At 45.5% G+C, this 14,508-nt stretch overlaps 5 protein-coding genes across 5 annotated transcripts; 2 read left to right on the top strand and 3 right to left on the bottom strand.

Moving 5' to 3' along the window:
- Nucleotides 1–9: 9 nt before the first annotated feature.
- On the bottom strand, nucleotides 10–1,185 carry C8R40DRAFT_577066 (SFT2-domain-containing protein). Its single transcript, XM_046235503.1, has 7 exons — nucleotides 853–1,185; nucleotides 728–799; nucleotides 642–668; nucleotides 560–586; nucleotides 390–507; nucleotides 285–326; nucleotides 10–230 (listed from the first exon to the last, which is right to left on the bottom strand). The coding sequence occupies exons 1-7, from the start codon at nucleotides 1,092–1,094 to the stop codon at nucleotides 120–122; spliced, it is 639 nt and encodes a 212-aa protein (XP_046082325.1). The 5' UTR covers nucleotides 1,095–1,185; the 3' UTR covers nucleotides 10–119.
- Nucleotides 1,186–3,359: 2,174 nt separating this feature from the next.
- C8R40DRAFT_1055111 (uncharacterized protein) lies at nucleotides 3,360–3,827 on the top strand (the record flags this gene model as incomplete). The annotated part of the gene is made up of 2 exons (XM_046224980.1): nucleotides 3,360–3,582; nucleotides 3,670–3,827. 2 exons carry the CDS (start codon nucleotides 3,360–3,362, stop codon nucleotides 3,825–3,827), a joined length of 381 nt encoding a protein of 126 aa, XP_046082324.1.
- Nucleotides 3,828–5,762: 1,935 nt separating this feature from the next.
- C8R40DRAFT_1123339 (uncharacterized protein) lies at nucleotides 5,763–7,778 on the bottom strand. The gene is made up of 3 exons (XM_046228896.1): nucleotides 7,654–7,778; nucleotides 7,165–7,600; nucleotides 5,763–7,097 (listed from the first exon to the last, which is right to left on the bottom strand). Exons 2-3 carry the CDS (start codon nucleotides 7,572–7,574, stop codon nucleotides 5,990–5,992), a joined length of 1,518 nt encoding a protein of 505 aa, XP_046082323.1. The 5' UTR covers nucleotides 7,575–7,600; nucleotides 7,654–7,778; the 3' UTR covers nucleotides 5,763–5,989.
- A 1,472-nt stretch (nucleotides 7,779–9,250) lies between these two features.
- Nucleotides 9,251–11,220, bottom strand: C8R40DRAFT_1025021 (MT-A70-domain-containing protein; the record flags this gene model as incomplete). Its single annotated transcript, XM_046223069.1, has 4 exons — nucleotides 9,251–10,167; nucleotides 10,250–10,361; nucleotides 10,417–10,762; nucleotides 10,820–11,220. Coding segments are annotated over 4 exons (1,776 nt in total), but the record flags the coding sequence as incomplete, so codon positions are not given.
- A 224-nt stretch (nucleotides 11,221–11,444) lies between these two features.
- Nucleotides 11,445–14,143, top strand: C8R40DRAFT_1162808 (Noc2-domain-containing protein; the record flags this gene model as incomplete). The annotated part of the gene is made up of 12 exons (XM_046230289.1): nucleotides 11,445–11,647; nucleotides 11,702–11,783; nucleotides 11,839–11,923; nucleotides 11,980–12,209; nucleotides 12,266–12,371; nucleotides 12,426–12,516; nucleotides 12,566–12,752; nucleotides 12,811–12,924; nucleotides 12,973–13,161; nucleotides 13,228–13,394; nucleotides 13,459–14,056; nucleotides 14,111–14,143. 12 exons carry the CDS (start codon nucleotides 11,445–11,447, stop codon nucleotides 14,141–14,143), a joined length of 2,085 nt encoding a protein of 694 aa, XP_046082321.1.
- Nucleotides 14,144–14,508: the final 365 nt, after the last annotated feature.

Raw genomic sequence — 14,508 nt, 5'->3', positions numbered from 1 at the left:
TGTTTGTATTCATGTAACTGATAATCCTGACGATTGCTGCTTGAACTTCACAAATGCAGGACGAAGCATAAATGTTATGATATTACACATACTGTATTCCGCAGTCTATGGGATAGTAGTCATCGAGGAAGCAAATTTCCAGCACCACGAAGCGCGAGCGAGCCACCAAGCCGTAATGTTTGTGTTCCACCAGGAAAGTACGCGAGAACGTACGCTACCAGTGCAACAATCTGGAATGCAGGTCAGGAGTCCGATGGGGAACCGAAAAACTATTGAATTCGCACCTGTACTATCCCACTTATGAGAGACCCGAAGAAAGAGTGGAGCTGGGAAAGAAGAAAGAAGAGCTGTTGAAGGTATGAAAATAGTATGATTGTTTGTAAACGTACGCCCAGAGAGAAATATAACGTTGCTCCAAGACTAGAAAAATAGATGAAAGTAAATGGTAATCGCTCCTTTGATACCAAATGCTTGAGATGATTTATAGGTCCTATGAGGACTGAGAAACTAATCTTGTTTATGAGCGTGTTTTCGGATACAAGAAAAGGTCGGGACTCACCCAATCATGACCAGCAAGCTACCCAAGCTGAACCGAAGAATCAACAACAGTTACATATTTATCATTACTTTTTGTTGAATACCTGAACGATAAAGCGAACTTGGATGGTCTATTGATACATTTTAATAAGTCAATAATCGTATAGATATTAAAATTGCATCTCCTTACCGTAGCATGGTGATAAACGCGACGAAAAAACATACAGCAGCCCCAAGAAGACACGCTCCGAATCCCAATAACCTTGCGTTATCATTGGAAACAATTCTAGACACAATGCACAAATCGACCTGCACCTTTCCCATCTAGATAGCGCCAGCCAAGCCTCGTCTTCATTTGATCTTTCGTTGGACCGAAGTGGGATGTAGTCACCAGCCACAGCGTTGTAAAACCGAGCGAAAGGATTACCAGACTGTCGAGGTTGAGATTGTTGTTGTTGAGAAGGTTGTAAGTCATTCGTAGAGCCTCTGGCCCAGGCAAATTGAGAGAGATTGTTACGGAAATTCTGTTCTGTCGAAGATGTGTTATGAGGAGCCATTTGGAGGTTGTAATTATGGTACGGAGAATCTAAGTTCAAGGAGTTGCATTATTAAATGCCGAAATTGAGCCGATGGCATTCACTGATTCAGTCGACAACGCATTCTGCTCTGGAAATAACCTTCATACATCGTTCTTAATCATGAATTCCCTGCTCTGTCTAGTGTCTAGACCTACTTAGATCAGACTTAGATCTTAATTTCAAGAAGGCGGAATCTATATATTCTATAGATTCCTGGCGAATCGTCCGAGCTGTTATCAAACTTTTCAGATACATTTTTGCACAAAAACTGCCGCTATAAAATTTCGTATCCTAAGGATTTGAGAAGAGAAGTGGGGAACACGAGATCTTAATGGTATGGCTCCGTAATAAAGTCACAGTTAATCTTCCACTTTCAAAAGATCTTATTGATAGAGCACACTTCCCAGCTCCGCACTCCTAACCTCTACACGGTGCTCCCAACGCACGAGGCTTCATAGAACTATGCTGATTGAATTTACATTGTATCGACTATTGTGTAGCGGCATCCAAGTATAGCTGACAGTCTTCGAAATGAGTGTCCCCTGCGCTCTCTGCGCAACAACGATTGGAAAGTGGCTTTTTCAGCTCCCCACCATGACCCCGCATTTGGCTGTCTGCCATGTTCCGCTCCAGTAGGACCACTAGGCACCGACTACGGATGTCTATGTATAATGGAAACCTCCGTCGGGATCCCTGATATTCCCATCCGACCATTTGAAACCCGAACCCCGAACGAGTGCGGAATCAGGACCCAGGCAGCCTCTCGTAGTCAACCCATTGTGTTATGTACAGATACTCGATGCTGATTACCTCCCATATCATCTATCCTAATCTACCATTTTGGAAGACTCCCAAACGCAAAGCACAATCCTGGCGTTACACATGCTTCCAAGCTGCCCAAGCCTAAACGCGATATACAGAATGATACACATCCAGGTGTTCCATGCTGCTTTTCCGCATGCACATCACTACTCTCAAACTCAAGCTTTGCGTAAAACAAATACTTGTGGTGACTGACACAATGGGCTGCTATCTCCTGCTATCGAAAGATCAAGAACACCCGAGAGATATGTGCACATTCCAAAGTTCCAAACAAAAATCAATTCTTTCCTTTATCCACTCCCAGGCGTCGGGGGGGCTTGGATACTGCGGTGAGTCGGGTGGTATGACGCACCTCAACTCGAGCAATCTGATTCGTTTCACTCCACCTTTCGTAGTTCGATGCCTTTTCTAGCATCCCTGGTTCCTGTGTACAAAATAGGACAAACTATTTGACTTTCAGTAGCAGTCGTTAAAGCATTCATGCCGTATGCTCTTAATCCTGACTCGTGCGCCCACTTTCCTCACTTGTGACGAGCTGGAGTCATTCGGATTAATCGGGAGCCACGTCTGTTAGACAAAGATGGTGAAGTTTTACCCTCCACATGCTACTTACAACTACCATTGTAATCTGACACAATTTTCTGGCCGTCACCCACACTTCACCCACCTTATGATGATAATGGAGACAATCGCTCAAAGCGCCACCATCTACGACAGTAGGCGGCGAAAAAAACGCAAACGGGATTTGTCGGAGGGAGTCGGTGGTCTTCTCCTTTGGTTGGACGGTTGAACAATGCTATGCACCGTTGCTAACGATTTTTTGTACAGCCTCATTTTCCTCAAGCGCATCGATCTTTGTCGCCCTGTGGTTCAGGTGGTCCCGGTTATGGATCTCTGAGCGGAGCAAAAAGAAATCGATAAAGTCTAATTCTATAGATTTTTTTTCTTGGAAAACGATAACTTTGTGTCTCGAAGCAGGGGAGCTTTGGAGAGTTTTGGTGGAAAAAAGATTGTTCTTTGCTCTTTGACTTTCATTGAATCATTTTGTAAGTAACTCGACACTTCTTCGATCAAATTTATCGCCATAGCCGATAAACCAAACCCTACATTGTCCTCGTTGGTCCGTGCACAGGTTTAGAGGATATCGGCCCTGTCAATCGGTGCAAACACATCGTTTCTCTTATAACCACCATGTTCATAAAACCATCACTTTAGTTCTCCAGTTTGTTCGTGTATCTACTGTCACAACGCACGTCGCTGGCAGACGCGCTCCCTCACAATTTTTTCAACCAGTTCTTCGCGTCTGAATCATTATGGTATGACTTGCCCAAACCCGCGATATCTTTTTCTAATCTTTTTCTTTCGCGAAGGTCCTATTTAACGAAAAGAAGTATGCTTGGTATGTCCTCATGGTCGCCTATAATGATCTATGTTCATCTGCTAATCGCATCAAAATTCAGCGAAACTTGTATCAAGGGACATCGTTCGAGTGGATGCAAGCACACCGATCGAGCTCTGTACGAGATAAAAAAGAAAGGCCGACCGGTCACTCAATGCGAACAGTGTCGTGAATTACGCAAAACGAAACAAGTCCATGTCAAGTGTATATGCCCTAAGGGAGAAGGAAGTGGCCAAGCCTCCAACAGTAACTTGAAAGGTATACTTCGTCCTGTCCATTTCTCCGCCATCAACCTAACCCTCCCCTGCTTTTCTATATTGCTCCTGCCTACAGGTTTAAACAAAACGTTGCAGAAACCCGCGTTCCCCAACGGTTTGCCTCAAGCGTCAATCGCGGTACAACACCTATCAGAAAGCTCTTCTGATTCGGAATACGGTATGGCTGTAAGTTTATTGCAGTCCAGATCCTTACTGACGCTCCATGGCGTGTGATAGGTTGCTCGTGCAGATCTACAGGAGGTGACTGTCATTGCTCATTATCTCGGAAGGCGTCGAGAAATAGCGTAGAAAGGGATACAAGACAAACCCCACCAACGCTAGCCGAACCATTCACTGTCTTTCCGTCACGTTCTTCCGATTCATTGGGCTCTCTTGACTCTCAATCTTCGACTCGAGGTCGGGTCCCTGACTTCCGGAATGTGGTTACGAAATCATATTGTCATGAAGTATCGCCTGGTAGTGCGCCTCGTCACAACCTGCACCAACACGAGAACACGCTCTACAGTCCTTACGGTAGAGCGTATGATTATGCTCACCCAAATCACCCCGACCTATATCACCCGCATCCGTCCAAGCCACAAGTCTTCAATCGGGATTTCACGCCAGATCAAACCTCTAGGAGATATTCGAATCCTCAATTGAGCTTTGATAATCAATCATCATCCGTTATGCCCACGAACGAGCAATATGGTTTCGGCACGGTGAAAACAGAAGAATGGGATACTTTCCAATTACCTCCATCAGACGTGTCCGTCTGCGGTTCGGACGATCCATGCACATGTCCTACATGTGTTCCTCGTAATCCTAATGGTCAAATTAATTGCGCTCAGCCAGATTGCGGAGTTTGTTATGGTTCTGTATACTCTTCCTCCCAAGCTCCTCCTAACACCGCGTTGTCAATATACAACAACAACGACGAAAACGGCGTAATCGATGCCTGGATTAAACAAGTGTATGATCCCATACCTTCCAACAAGACTCCTTCTTCCCGTCCCATGTACGCTGAACCCCGTCCGATGTTTTATAACGCCAACGGAGCTTACACCCCATATCCTGGACGTATTCGTACAAGCGACGAGCTGTCAAATACATTCGAGGAAACGGAGCTTGTGGATATCAAGCCGTCTTTGAATCCTGGTCTCCTTGGGTACTCTTCTGAGTTTAATCGTTCGGAGTACAATCCCGGCCTCCAATTTGGCAATGTGCCCAATTCGTCGTCTCTAAATTCCAGACTAGGGATGGGTTCGTTGTCAGCAGAGTTTGCTGGTGTCAGTATGAACCGCACTCGGTCAGGATCTACTTCTACTTCGGAAGCTTCTACCTCGGAGTCTGAAGTAAGTGAAAGGAGTGGGCTGAGCAGGGGTGGCGCTCCAGTTTCGATGTACTATCAGCAAGTTGGCACTCGCACTGGCGCTACTGAAAGCGTTTACTCGTCGTATGCCCCTTGCTCATCTCCGGGCTCGTTGCCTGATTCATTCTCTTATTTTTGATTATGTACAATTCCAGTTTTCATATATAAACTTATTTTTTTTCTTTTCCATCTTATATATTTTCTCGAGCTCACTGTCCTTACCGCTAAAAATTGGGTGTCTTTGTCCTGTATATTGCTGTATCATGTTGCACCAATTACTTATATATGTATTATCGCAATGCAAAAAAATCGCAGCACTCAACTACTTTACTATCGTGCAATTGGTCGTTTAACGTTAACTTTCTACTCGATGGGAGAGATTAGTAACGTGCCCATACACTTTCTTTCCTCGCTTTTGCTGCCCATGAGTTTGTTCAAGCTTGATACTAATACTATAATGTGCTCTCTGAACACGCGGTAACATGATATAAATTCATTGCGAGTGTTGTGGATTGGAAGTGCAAACAGGTCGGGATGACATCGCACCTAGTCTCTGAACCACAAATTCCTCGGTGATATCTCGATTGTAGAAGCAATGCAGGTAGATACATTGAAACTATCTAAAAGATAGCTATAAATGGTAGAGATGTTCAGGAGGACTCAGGAGGGAGTGCTAGGGAGTGTAATGATTGCTCCTCATTTGTTTCACTGAATGGTCAAAATAAAAAACGCTCTTCAACTAAATGCAACTTGAACTATGATCAGATCCTTGCGATTCTCTCCAGCTCATTTTTCAATTATGTTATGCAAGTAGTTAGTAGAATAAGTAAACAAGATGTATATATTAAGACGAAACGGGTAGTACCACGATTATCGAATATAAGTATAGAACGAAAAGATTATAGGCGTTGTAGAGTAGCAGCAATGTTAGAATGAAATCAGAAATCGCGCAGCAAAGAAATAACAATGAAAGTCGTGACGAAGCATTTAAACGTACGGCAAGCCAACAGTATTTTCCTGTATGTCAGGCTACTGAGTAGCTCTTACCAAAGTACTTTTTCCAGTAATCATCGACGACCTCGGGAATATCCTCGAACAAAGTCTCGACTGGCTCCCAAGTATCATCCTTTGCAGAGTATCCGTACCAGTGAACATTGCACTCTATTCGGCCTCTGACAACACGATGTGTCACGATCTTTTCCACTGCCCACCGTTTCTGAACGGAAGGCATTCTATTACAGCGTCTCGTGATATTACGCCGGGCATGCGACCAGGCTTGCGGAAGCACGGGAGTCGCAGGATATGGCTCACTTGAAGGTGTCCACTTTCTCCTGAGCTCTGACCTCCCATTCTTATTATCGACAATCCAAGGATGCGCTTTCCGCGCATACTTGTCTACCTCGCAAATCGCATGCTCGATATCAGCCAGCTCCATCGGCAAGCGATTGGGACCAAGACCTGAAAGCTGTAGACCGAGCCTGCGAAAGTGTTGTTGTTGCGTCTCCATCATATATCTGATGACAGCGATACGTATATTTGGGTCGACCTTGGCTGCGTTCTCAATGCTCTTACCGAACATCTTTCCGAGGCCAGAGACGGCGCCAATTCCGGGAACGACAAAATCATTACCAGAGAAATTGATGACGGAAGAGTAAGAGAGGTTGAGCAAGAGCTGATAGGATTTGAAATCTCCCATACTAGGGAACGACGCAATGAATGCGTAGGCTTTTTCCATGCTCTTGAACTTTTGCAGTTTCCCTGCAAAATCGTTATCCATGAGCGTTTCGAGGAGGAGAAGATGATTCTTATATGTCTCCGGGTAATCCCACTTTGGACCGGGGGACTGAAAGGCGCCAGTGTACAAGGTGTGCGTTTGGGCTCTTTCCTCCAAAACATTCATATAACTCTCTTGATTGTAGTCTTTCCAGGTTATTGAGCCGAGTCTTTTCTCCAACCACTGCCATGTTTCTATCTTGGTGAAAATATTGAATAAGACAACTCGGAATACAATTTCAACAGGTTCCTGTGAACCTTTCTGTATCACTTGGGTAATGATGTATTGAGATGTCTTATCCAGCACTCGATACGTGTTGCAAAAGAATTTGGTCTGCATGATCTCATCCTGTGTCCAGCTACATATATCACGAGCTGGATGAGTGCAAGATTTCCAGTCAGTAGATTAAGAAGAAAAAAGCTCACGGAAAAGGCTCTCCAGCTCGACGGCGGTCATCAATGGATTTACGCTCGGCACACCAGCGCCAGAACGTGTCAAAAACAATTGTAGGCGTTAACACATGGCCGTTGACGGTGATGGTTTCGGACTGCGGTGATGATGGATCGCTCATTGATGGCTTGCGACGAGCGCGAATAGGAGCTGGTAAAGATTCGCGGTAGAATTTGCGCGACGACCGGGAGAAACGAGCCTGTTTTACGGGCAACTGGGAGGCACTGTCATCGTCGTCGTCCTCTATTTCAGTCAGTGGCGATAAAGCCGAATTCACAAAGAGCCCCGGAGTTGATGCTTGGGTACTCGGAACGAGTGTACTTTCTTCATCGTCAGATGAAATAATGGGGATATCGGAATGGTCATTGCTCCGGATGGGTGGCATTGTAGGAGAAAGCGAGAAAGACGCGTCTGCCAACGTGAGGGTCAGTGAAGAGCGGTACAAAGACGTTAAAACGTTATACATTATCCAGTGAAGAATAAAAGAAAGGAAAGGCCGTCTTGACGCGTCTTGCACGTCGTTGGCCAAGGCGAAGAACAGCGAATCCTTTGCCACGATTCTCACGAAACCGTATCGATACAATTCTTCTTATGAAGGGTCAATTTTCAAGCTCAGATTCTGTTTCAAAAATCAACATATATTTCCTAGAACGATATCCGAGTATTGAATACCATTCACAAGTTTAAAAACCCTAAAATAACCTCAAAAACCGAACAATCCATGGAAGGAAAGGAAGTTTATCACATACCACTGACATACACCGCTACTGGGTATAGAAATGGAAAGGAATGAGCAGCTATGAGCGCAGCCCCAGCTGAGCTATATCTATCTTCCATCCATCCAAACGAGAAATGGTACAGTCCACCGTCCCCATTCCGCTGATGAATATTTGGAGAATCATTGCACGTAGTATACCGTTGCAATTGTACCAAGCCTTTTGAAGTTCTTTCTCGCTTTCAAAATCTGAATATATAAACCGATTAAAGAGACAAGACCTGACAAGACTATTATTCGGCACCCTTCAAGAGCTGAAAAGCCATACATCTTTTTCTGATCCGGCATCGATATTATAGACGATGCGCATCGCGTGCTAATTCTCTGAGGGTGGTGTCTCTATTAGCGCTTAATGTAATCGATATGCCTCGAGCATTATTAAGGGACATGGTAGTGCTCCCAAAATCCTGGAGTGTCATAAGTGTCCCAACCAAAGAAACGAGATCTTACGATTGGGTACAGGCAAAGGAGGCGACATTCATACCTTGGTCTGTGATTTGGCATTACTCGAAACTGAGAGGAGTGCACGGGCAATCCTCGACGAGATTAAGCAAGATTGTGTCGTTTGGGCTGTTGTTAAGTAACGCAATACTGGTCCGTAGCGAGTTATCATACGTCGATGACCATGATCTGGCCGTTCCTGCTGGTTTAGGCTCTGACGCCTCGGGCCCCCCCTCGACGACGCAGCGAAAAGTTTTATCTAAGCGCCTTCCATAAGCTTCCATAACGAAAAACTTGATTATATCCTTTCTTGCTTCACGCAGAAAGCCTGTCCCGTGGTGGGACGATCGAGATGTACAGCTATACGAGGATGAGATAGAAACCACGCGGACGAGTACTTGATGGCCATGGAGGGCCATGGGAACGACTAGCGGAGAAATCGATCCCTACTGATAACGATGCACATAGGTATTTTGAGGATATTGCAGCCGTTGTGGTTGACCTCTAGAATAGAAGCGACACTAATGGTTGGTTCGACATCCTCAAAGGAGAGATTGCAGTTGGAGAATTTGTCATTGAAGTAGCACGAAAGGGAACAAAATGTATTAAGAGCGAGGATTTAAGGAAGCTGATCGAAGTCTTGTATTACACTAAATAAAAAACGATGATACACAGGAAGTGCACGGTCTCCGAACCGCTGCCATGATAATTCATGAAGGCAGACAATTTTACCCCCACTGGCCCATTCCTGGCATTGATCCACCCATGTTCATCCCTAGGGTATTCATATTGACATTCATCATATTATCGTCCCAAGTATTGTTGTCCATGCCAAGACCTTGTTCTCCCCACCCCATGTTGCCCATTACAGGATTAAACATATTCATCCCATTCATGGAAACATGACCACCTGGCTGAGCATGGAGGCCCATACCACCTATATCAACCAAACTGTTATTTGTCCCCATTCCCATTCCTCCGCCCATATTGCCCATGCCGGAGGTGCTCAGTCCCGGCATATTCCCTATTCCCATATTCCCCATAGTACCTAAATTACCCAAACCTCCCATATTACTCATCCCACCCATCATTCCGGGCCAAGCCCCTATCATTCCCTCCATACTCAACCCATTTCCCATCTCCATCCCAAGTGCATGCATATTTACATTCATTCCCATCCGCCCTCCAGACAGTGGCTGTGATCCCATCAGCTGGTTTTGCCCAGGCGCTGACATAACTCCTGAACCATGGGGATTGAAGACACCTCGATTCCCTCCGCTAATGTTCATCCGTGGGCCCACGGCTGCTGAATTCGACATTCCCATCGTAACTCCGCCCGGTCCCATTGTCCCTCCGACATTGTTTCCGCCGGGACCATTGTGAGGCGTTCCTGCAGCTCCAGGTCGGAACGGTGATTTGGGCCGTAGAGCGTCGATGTCAGCCGTCATAGGAACGACAGGTTTCCCTCCGTTCACCATTTCCTTAATTCGAGTTTCCCAGATCTCGCGTACCCATTTTGTGGCCTCTCCTCCCTCAGAGTCGTCTACGAACACGGTCTCACCGACGCCATGGGTCCTGTGAAGTTGGTCTTCTTCAACCTGCCCCAGAACGGTAACCCAGCCACGTCTGATGGAAGAGGAAGCTCTACCGAAGATTTCGAGTCTGCGAATCCCGAGGCAGAAGTTTTCGATTAGAGTGTACATCTCAGGAGGTTTACGCGTGGGATCGCATGGATCACCCTCCCAAATAATCACGTCGGTATCTAGTACCGGTAGGAAGAATGGAAATAAGGAACCAGTACCACGGACTAGATAAGAAGTAAGGGGATGGAAATCCAAGCTCACCAACGTTGCAGTGAACGAACCAGCTATCAGTTGAACGTCGGACTGTACCACGGATGCCAATGAGACAATGTTGTTTTGTTCGTGTTAACAGAGACGTAGTAGGCGGGTCAGTCTGCATGTAAAATTCAGCTTCAGAAATTTGAAAGTTGAAGGGAGAGAACCCATACACCCGGTCCTTTATTACTCGTGAGATTCGTTTTGACCCATACCACATCCTCACATCTCCGATAACCCCACTTTGCAAGGACTTCTCGTCCTCGTTCTAAACCTCCGCCCGCACCGCTTCCGACCCAAAGGAAGACAAAACTCGGGTCAGCCGCAAGTGCAGGTATAGGAAGTTCCTGTAGGTGATCCCAGGTAAAGGAGGATGAAAACGGTGGGTCGAGTAGAATGACGTCGAATTTGCTAGGAGTCAAGCTATTCAGTTCAGAGAAAGCTAGATACGAAGGAGGTAATGAGTAGTTGGCAACGGAGGCTTTCTTGAGATTTAATAGCCGCTGTTGCTTTGGATATCTAAAGTATTAATGAGGTTTCCATGTGGTAAGTGATATTTGGGCCGTAGAACCTTACTCCTCGAAACGATGTTCTGGGTCGGCACCTAAGACCCAGTTTTGTGGCCATTCACCACCATCGACATAACGCTGAGAGTAATCATTACGGATAGTCTCTTCCTCCGGAACGTAGTTCTTGTACCGCGCAACCCGGGCACGTTTAGCTGGAGGCAAGTCAAGTCTCAATGGCAGTGCATTATTGTAAGACTGAATTGGAGAATTCTCTGTGGGAGAGGAAGAAGAAGAAGGAGAAGGCAGAGGAGACCGAATAGTAGGAAGTCGAATAAGCTCGAGACTTGGGGGAGGCTGGATTGACTGCAATTTCCGGCGATGATTTTGCTGAGATTGTCGAACCCTGGAGACGAGGGCGGAGTGCGCAGCGAGTAAGTCGTTGGCAGAACTAATGGCTTCAGTCGTGCTATGCGAAAATTCACCCATGGGGTTTCCGGAATCGAATGAAAAGCACTAGTAAAGGGCAGATACGAGCTTATATATCACTATTGGATTCGCGAAAGTGCAAGTAGAGGTGCAAGTTCGCGTGTTGGTGTGCCGGCCCGTTCTTCCGTTGAATCGAAACCTTTTCCTCCGAATCCCACTGCCAATTATTCATCTTCCTGCTTCCCTTTTCTACGTCAAGTTCTGTGATGGGCAAAGCAACGAAATCTACGAAAAAATTTGTGTCGAGTGGAAAGTTGAAGAAAACTATCGAATTGAGGAAAAAACAGCAACAGGTCCGCAAAAAATATCAAAATCGACGAGGCGCGAAATCTGGTGGAAGGTCTACCGCTCCAGAGGCCCCAGACAATTCTGATGAGGAACAGGATGTACCTCAGGAATCTCAACGAAGGTCTGTCTCATATACATTTATATGTCAGAGGTCCTGGTTTTAAACGAGTTTTAGTTCCAAAAAAGGAATGTCAGTAGACGATGTCCTAGGCGCTGCATTCATAGACGACAGTGATAATGACAGCGGACAAGAAGAGGTACCTGTAGACGACATTGAGGCTGCCCTATCATTAGCTCAATGGCAATTCATAGGAGTTAGATGAAGATGAAGGGGAAGGTTCCCAAGATGAGGACTTTGAAGACGATGCTTCCTTCGGTTCTGTAGATGAATTAGAAGGCATGTCAACGCGCAATTTCTCTAAGCTACATTGCACTAACTATCGCATTAAGTAGAAGAAGGCCAAAATCATCTGATAGAGCTATCACAACTAGCGGAAAGGGATCCCGAGTTTTACCAATATCTGCAAGAGAACGACAAAGAATTGTTAGAGTTTGATCCTGATAATGCCCATGAAGTAGAGGATGATGCTGTCCTGGAAGATGAAGATGTAGAGATGGCCAAGGAGCAATCCCCTGCGCTGACCATTAAAATATTGAGAAATTGGCAGAAAGCGATTTTGGAGGTATGTACATGTCCCCTTGTTTCTTTGTTTTTGCTGGTTCTCAACCTCCCATCAAGCAACGCTCGTTGAGGGCATTGCGCAAGCTTCTGGTTGCTTTCCGTTCTGCAGCTCACATGAACGAAGATAGTCAGGTTCTAGCGTGGACCATTGATAATTCTTCAGGTATGCACTCCCGTCATTATTTATTCTGTATTCAATGACCTTGACATTAATTAGTGTACAACAAGCTAATCACCACCACACTTCGATACACGTCCGTCGTCCTTGAGCATCACATACCCTACAAAAACCTGCCAAACGGTAAATTGTATGATCTCAGTTTCCATACCTGCCGTGCTTTCTTGATATTGTTATAGTAAACCCCCCACTCAGACAGCCAAATTCAAAACCCTGCAGAAGATGATACTGTCATATTTCCATAATGTCATATACGTATTATCGCAATTGACCGACAACGAATTACTTCAACTGGCGGTGACAGAAAGTGCGAAGATCATTCCTTACATCGTTAGCAATCGTAAGGCCGTCAAACTCTACCTCAAGGTACTCGTTCCTGTGGCTTTTAGCATGCGCAACCTTTTCTGATGAAGATATTCTGTAGAAATGTCTGGAAATATGGTCGAGTGCGAATGACAGCATAAGAATAGCTTCCTTTGTTGCCATTCGAAAACTAGCTGCCGCTACCGACCAGTCGATATTAGACCACGTCCTCAAGGCAAGTTTTTCCAGTAATTCGTAGATCTTCATATTGATAGGACATCAGGGTACATACCTTACCTTGGTTCGGTCGTCGAAATCCACCACTGCGTATAACCTACCCTCAATCAATCTGATGAAGAATTCCGCCTCGGAGATATACTGCCTCGACCAGGCGATGGCGTACCAGCATGCTTTCGGTTACATTCGACAGCTCGCTATTCACTTGCGAAATAGCATGAAAGTGAAATCCAAGGTGAGATATATTCATCGCCGCGGCGATTTTTGATCACGAATCGATAAACTCTTCGTTTGATTTCAGGAAGCCTACAAGCAAGTGTACAACTGGCAATTTATCCATTCTCTCGATTTCTGGAGTATCGTTCTCGCTAGAGCGTGTGATTCTGAACTGGAATTGGCTAACGGAGCACCGAGTGAATTGAAGCCGTTGATATATCCTCTGGTTCAAGTCAGTCTGGGAGTTATCAAGTACGTTGTCGCGGTGTTTTACGATAGACTGGTATCCCGTTATCTGATCTTCACAAATTACCAGACTCATTTCGAACAGCCGTTCCTATCCGTTCCACCTTCATGTCATACGCTCGTTGCTCCATCTGACCCGGCACACCCAAATTTACATCCCGATTGCCCCTTATATCCTTCCTATCCTCACATCGACCCTTTCTTCGTCTTCTCGCCCGAAATCCTCAACACTGAAATCCCTTGACCTCGATCTTCAAATCCGTACACCGCAACAGTACCTAAAAACTCGTGTTTACGTGGAAGGTCTCATTGAAGAAGTAACGTATCTTTCAGCCGAATGGCTCTCCACAAAAGCTGTTCATGGCAGCATTGCTTTCCCAGAGATTGTCGTACCGGTCTTGGTTGTCTTGAAAAAGGCAATTAAGACTGCTAAAAGTAATGGTTCTCGTAAAGATTCTGCCTCAATCAAAACGCTTGTAGAGCGTATTGAGGATAGTGTGAGGTGGTCCGATCAAAGGAGAAAGGAGGTCAAACTTGCTCCGAATATGATATCGGCGGTGGAGGTTTGGGAGAGGGAACTGAAGGCAAAGGTGGACGAGTCTCCTTTGGGTAAATATGTCAAGGTGCAGCAAAAGACAAAAGAGAAGCAGCGCAAGCTGATCCAAAAGGTGATTTATCTTGTTCATCCGGATTGCGCGATAATTCTCATCGCTGTTTATTAGGCACGCGAAGACAGAAGCGAAATCCTAGAATAGGATCGAAATCCAAGCTCGATTACTGAGATGTTATAAAATTCGTATATTACCAGAGCAGAGACAATTTGTCATTATGATCGACACGACATAACCTTTCTTCCTTTGGTTGTCATCACGATGAGGGAGTTGTGTACTCCACTATGTACGGACACCATTTGTATAGTAATACGTACCGGTACTAGTAACTACTACCAGAATCTCGACGGATTCTGCCGAAATGTTCTGGATACATACCGGGATTTAGTAGCATCACCAAGACTGTGGAACGACCTTGCGACATTTAATCCATGAGGGACCAGACCCGGATGTTCATGAAGGCGAGCTTTATTTTCCATGAGTACACGGCATTTCTGTTCGCGATAAGT

The sequence above is a fragment of the Lentinula edodes genome (assembly GCF_021015755.1).
Source record: "Lentinula edodes strain Le(Bin) 0899 ss11 chromosome Unknown C8R40scaffold_39, whole genome shotgun sequence".
Taxonomy (NCBI): domain Eukaryota; kingdom Fungi; phylum Basidiomycota; class Agaricomycetes; order Agaricales; family Omphalotaceae; genus Lentinula; species Lentinula edodes.
This window is presented reverse-complemented; position numbering and strand designations above follow the sequence as displayed.

Bases quoted from the DNA above. Each gene is read 5' to 3' on its own strand.
- C8R40DRAFT_1123339 (XM_046228896.1), bottom strand. From the start codon at position 7,574: ATGCCACCCATCCGGAGCAATGACCATTCCGATATCCCCATTATTTCA. The intron at 7,098-7,164 runs GTGAGCTTTTTT...TGATATATGTAG, and splicing joins CGAGCTGGAGAGCCTTTTCC to CTGGACACAGGATGAGATCA.
- C8R40DRAFT_577066 (XM_046235503.1), bottom strand. From the start codon at position 1,094: ATGGCTCCTCATAACACATCTTCGACAGAACAGAATTTCCGTAACAAT. The intron at 669-727 runs GTAAGGAGATGC...ATGTATCAATAG, and splicing joins GCGTTTATCACCATGCTACG to ACCATCCAAGTTCGCTTTAT. The intron at 231-284 runs GTGCGAATTCAA...CCTGCATTCCAG, and splicing joins TCATAAGTGGGATAGTACAG to ATTGTTGCACTGGTAGCGTA.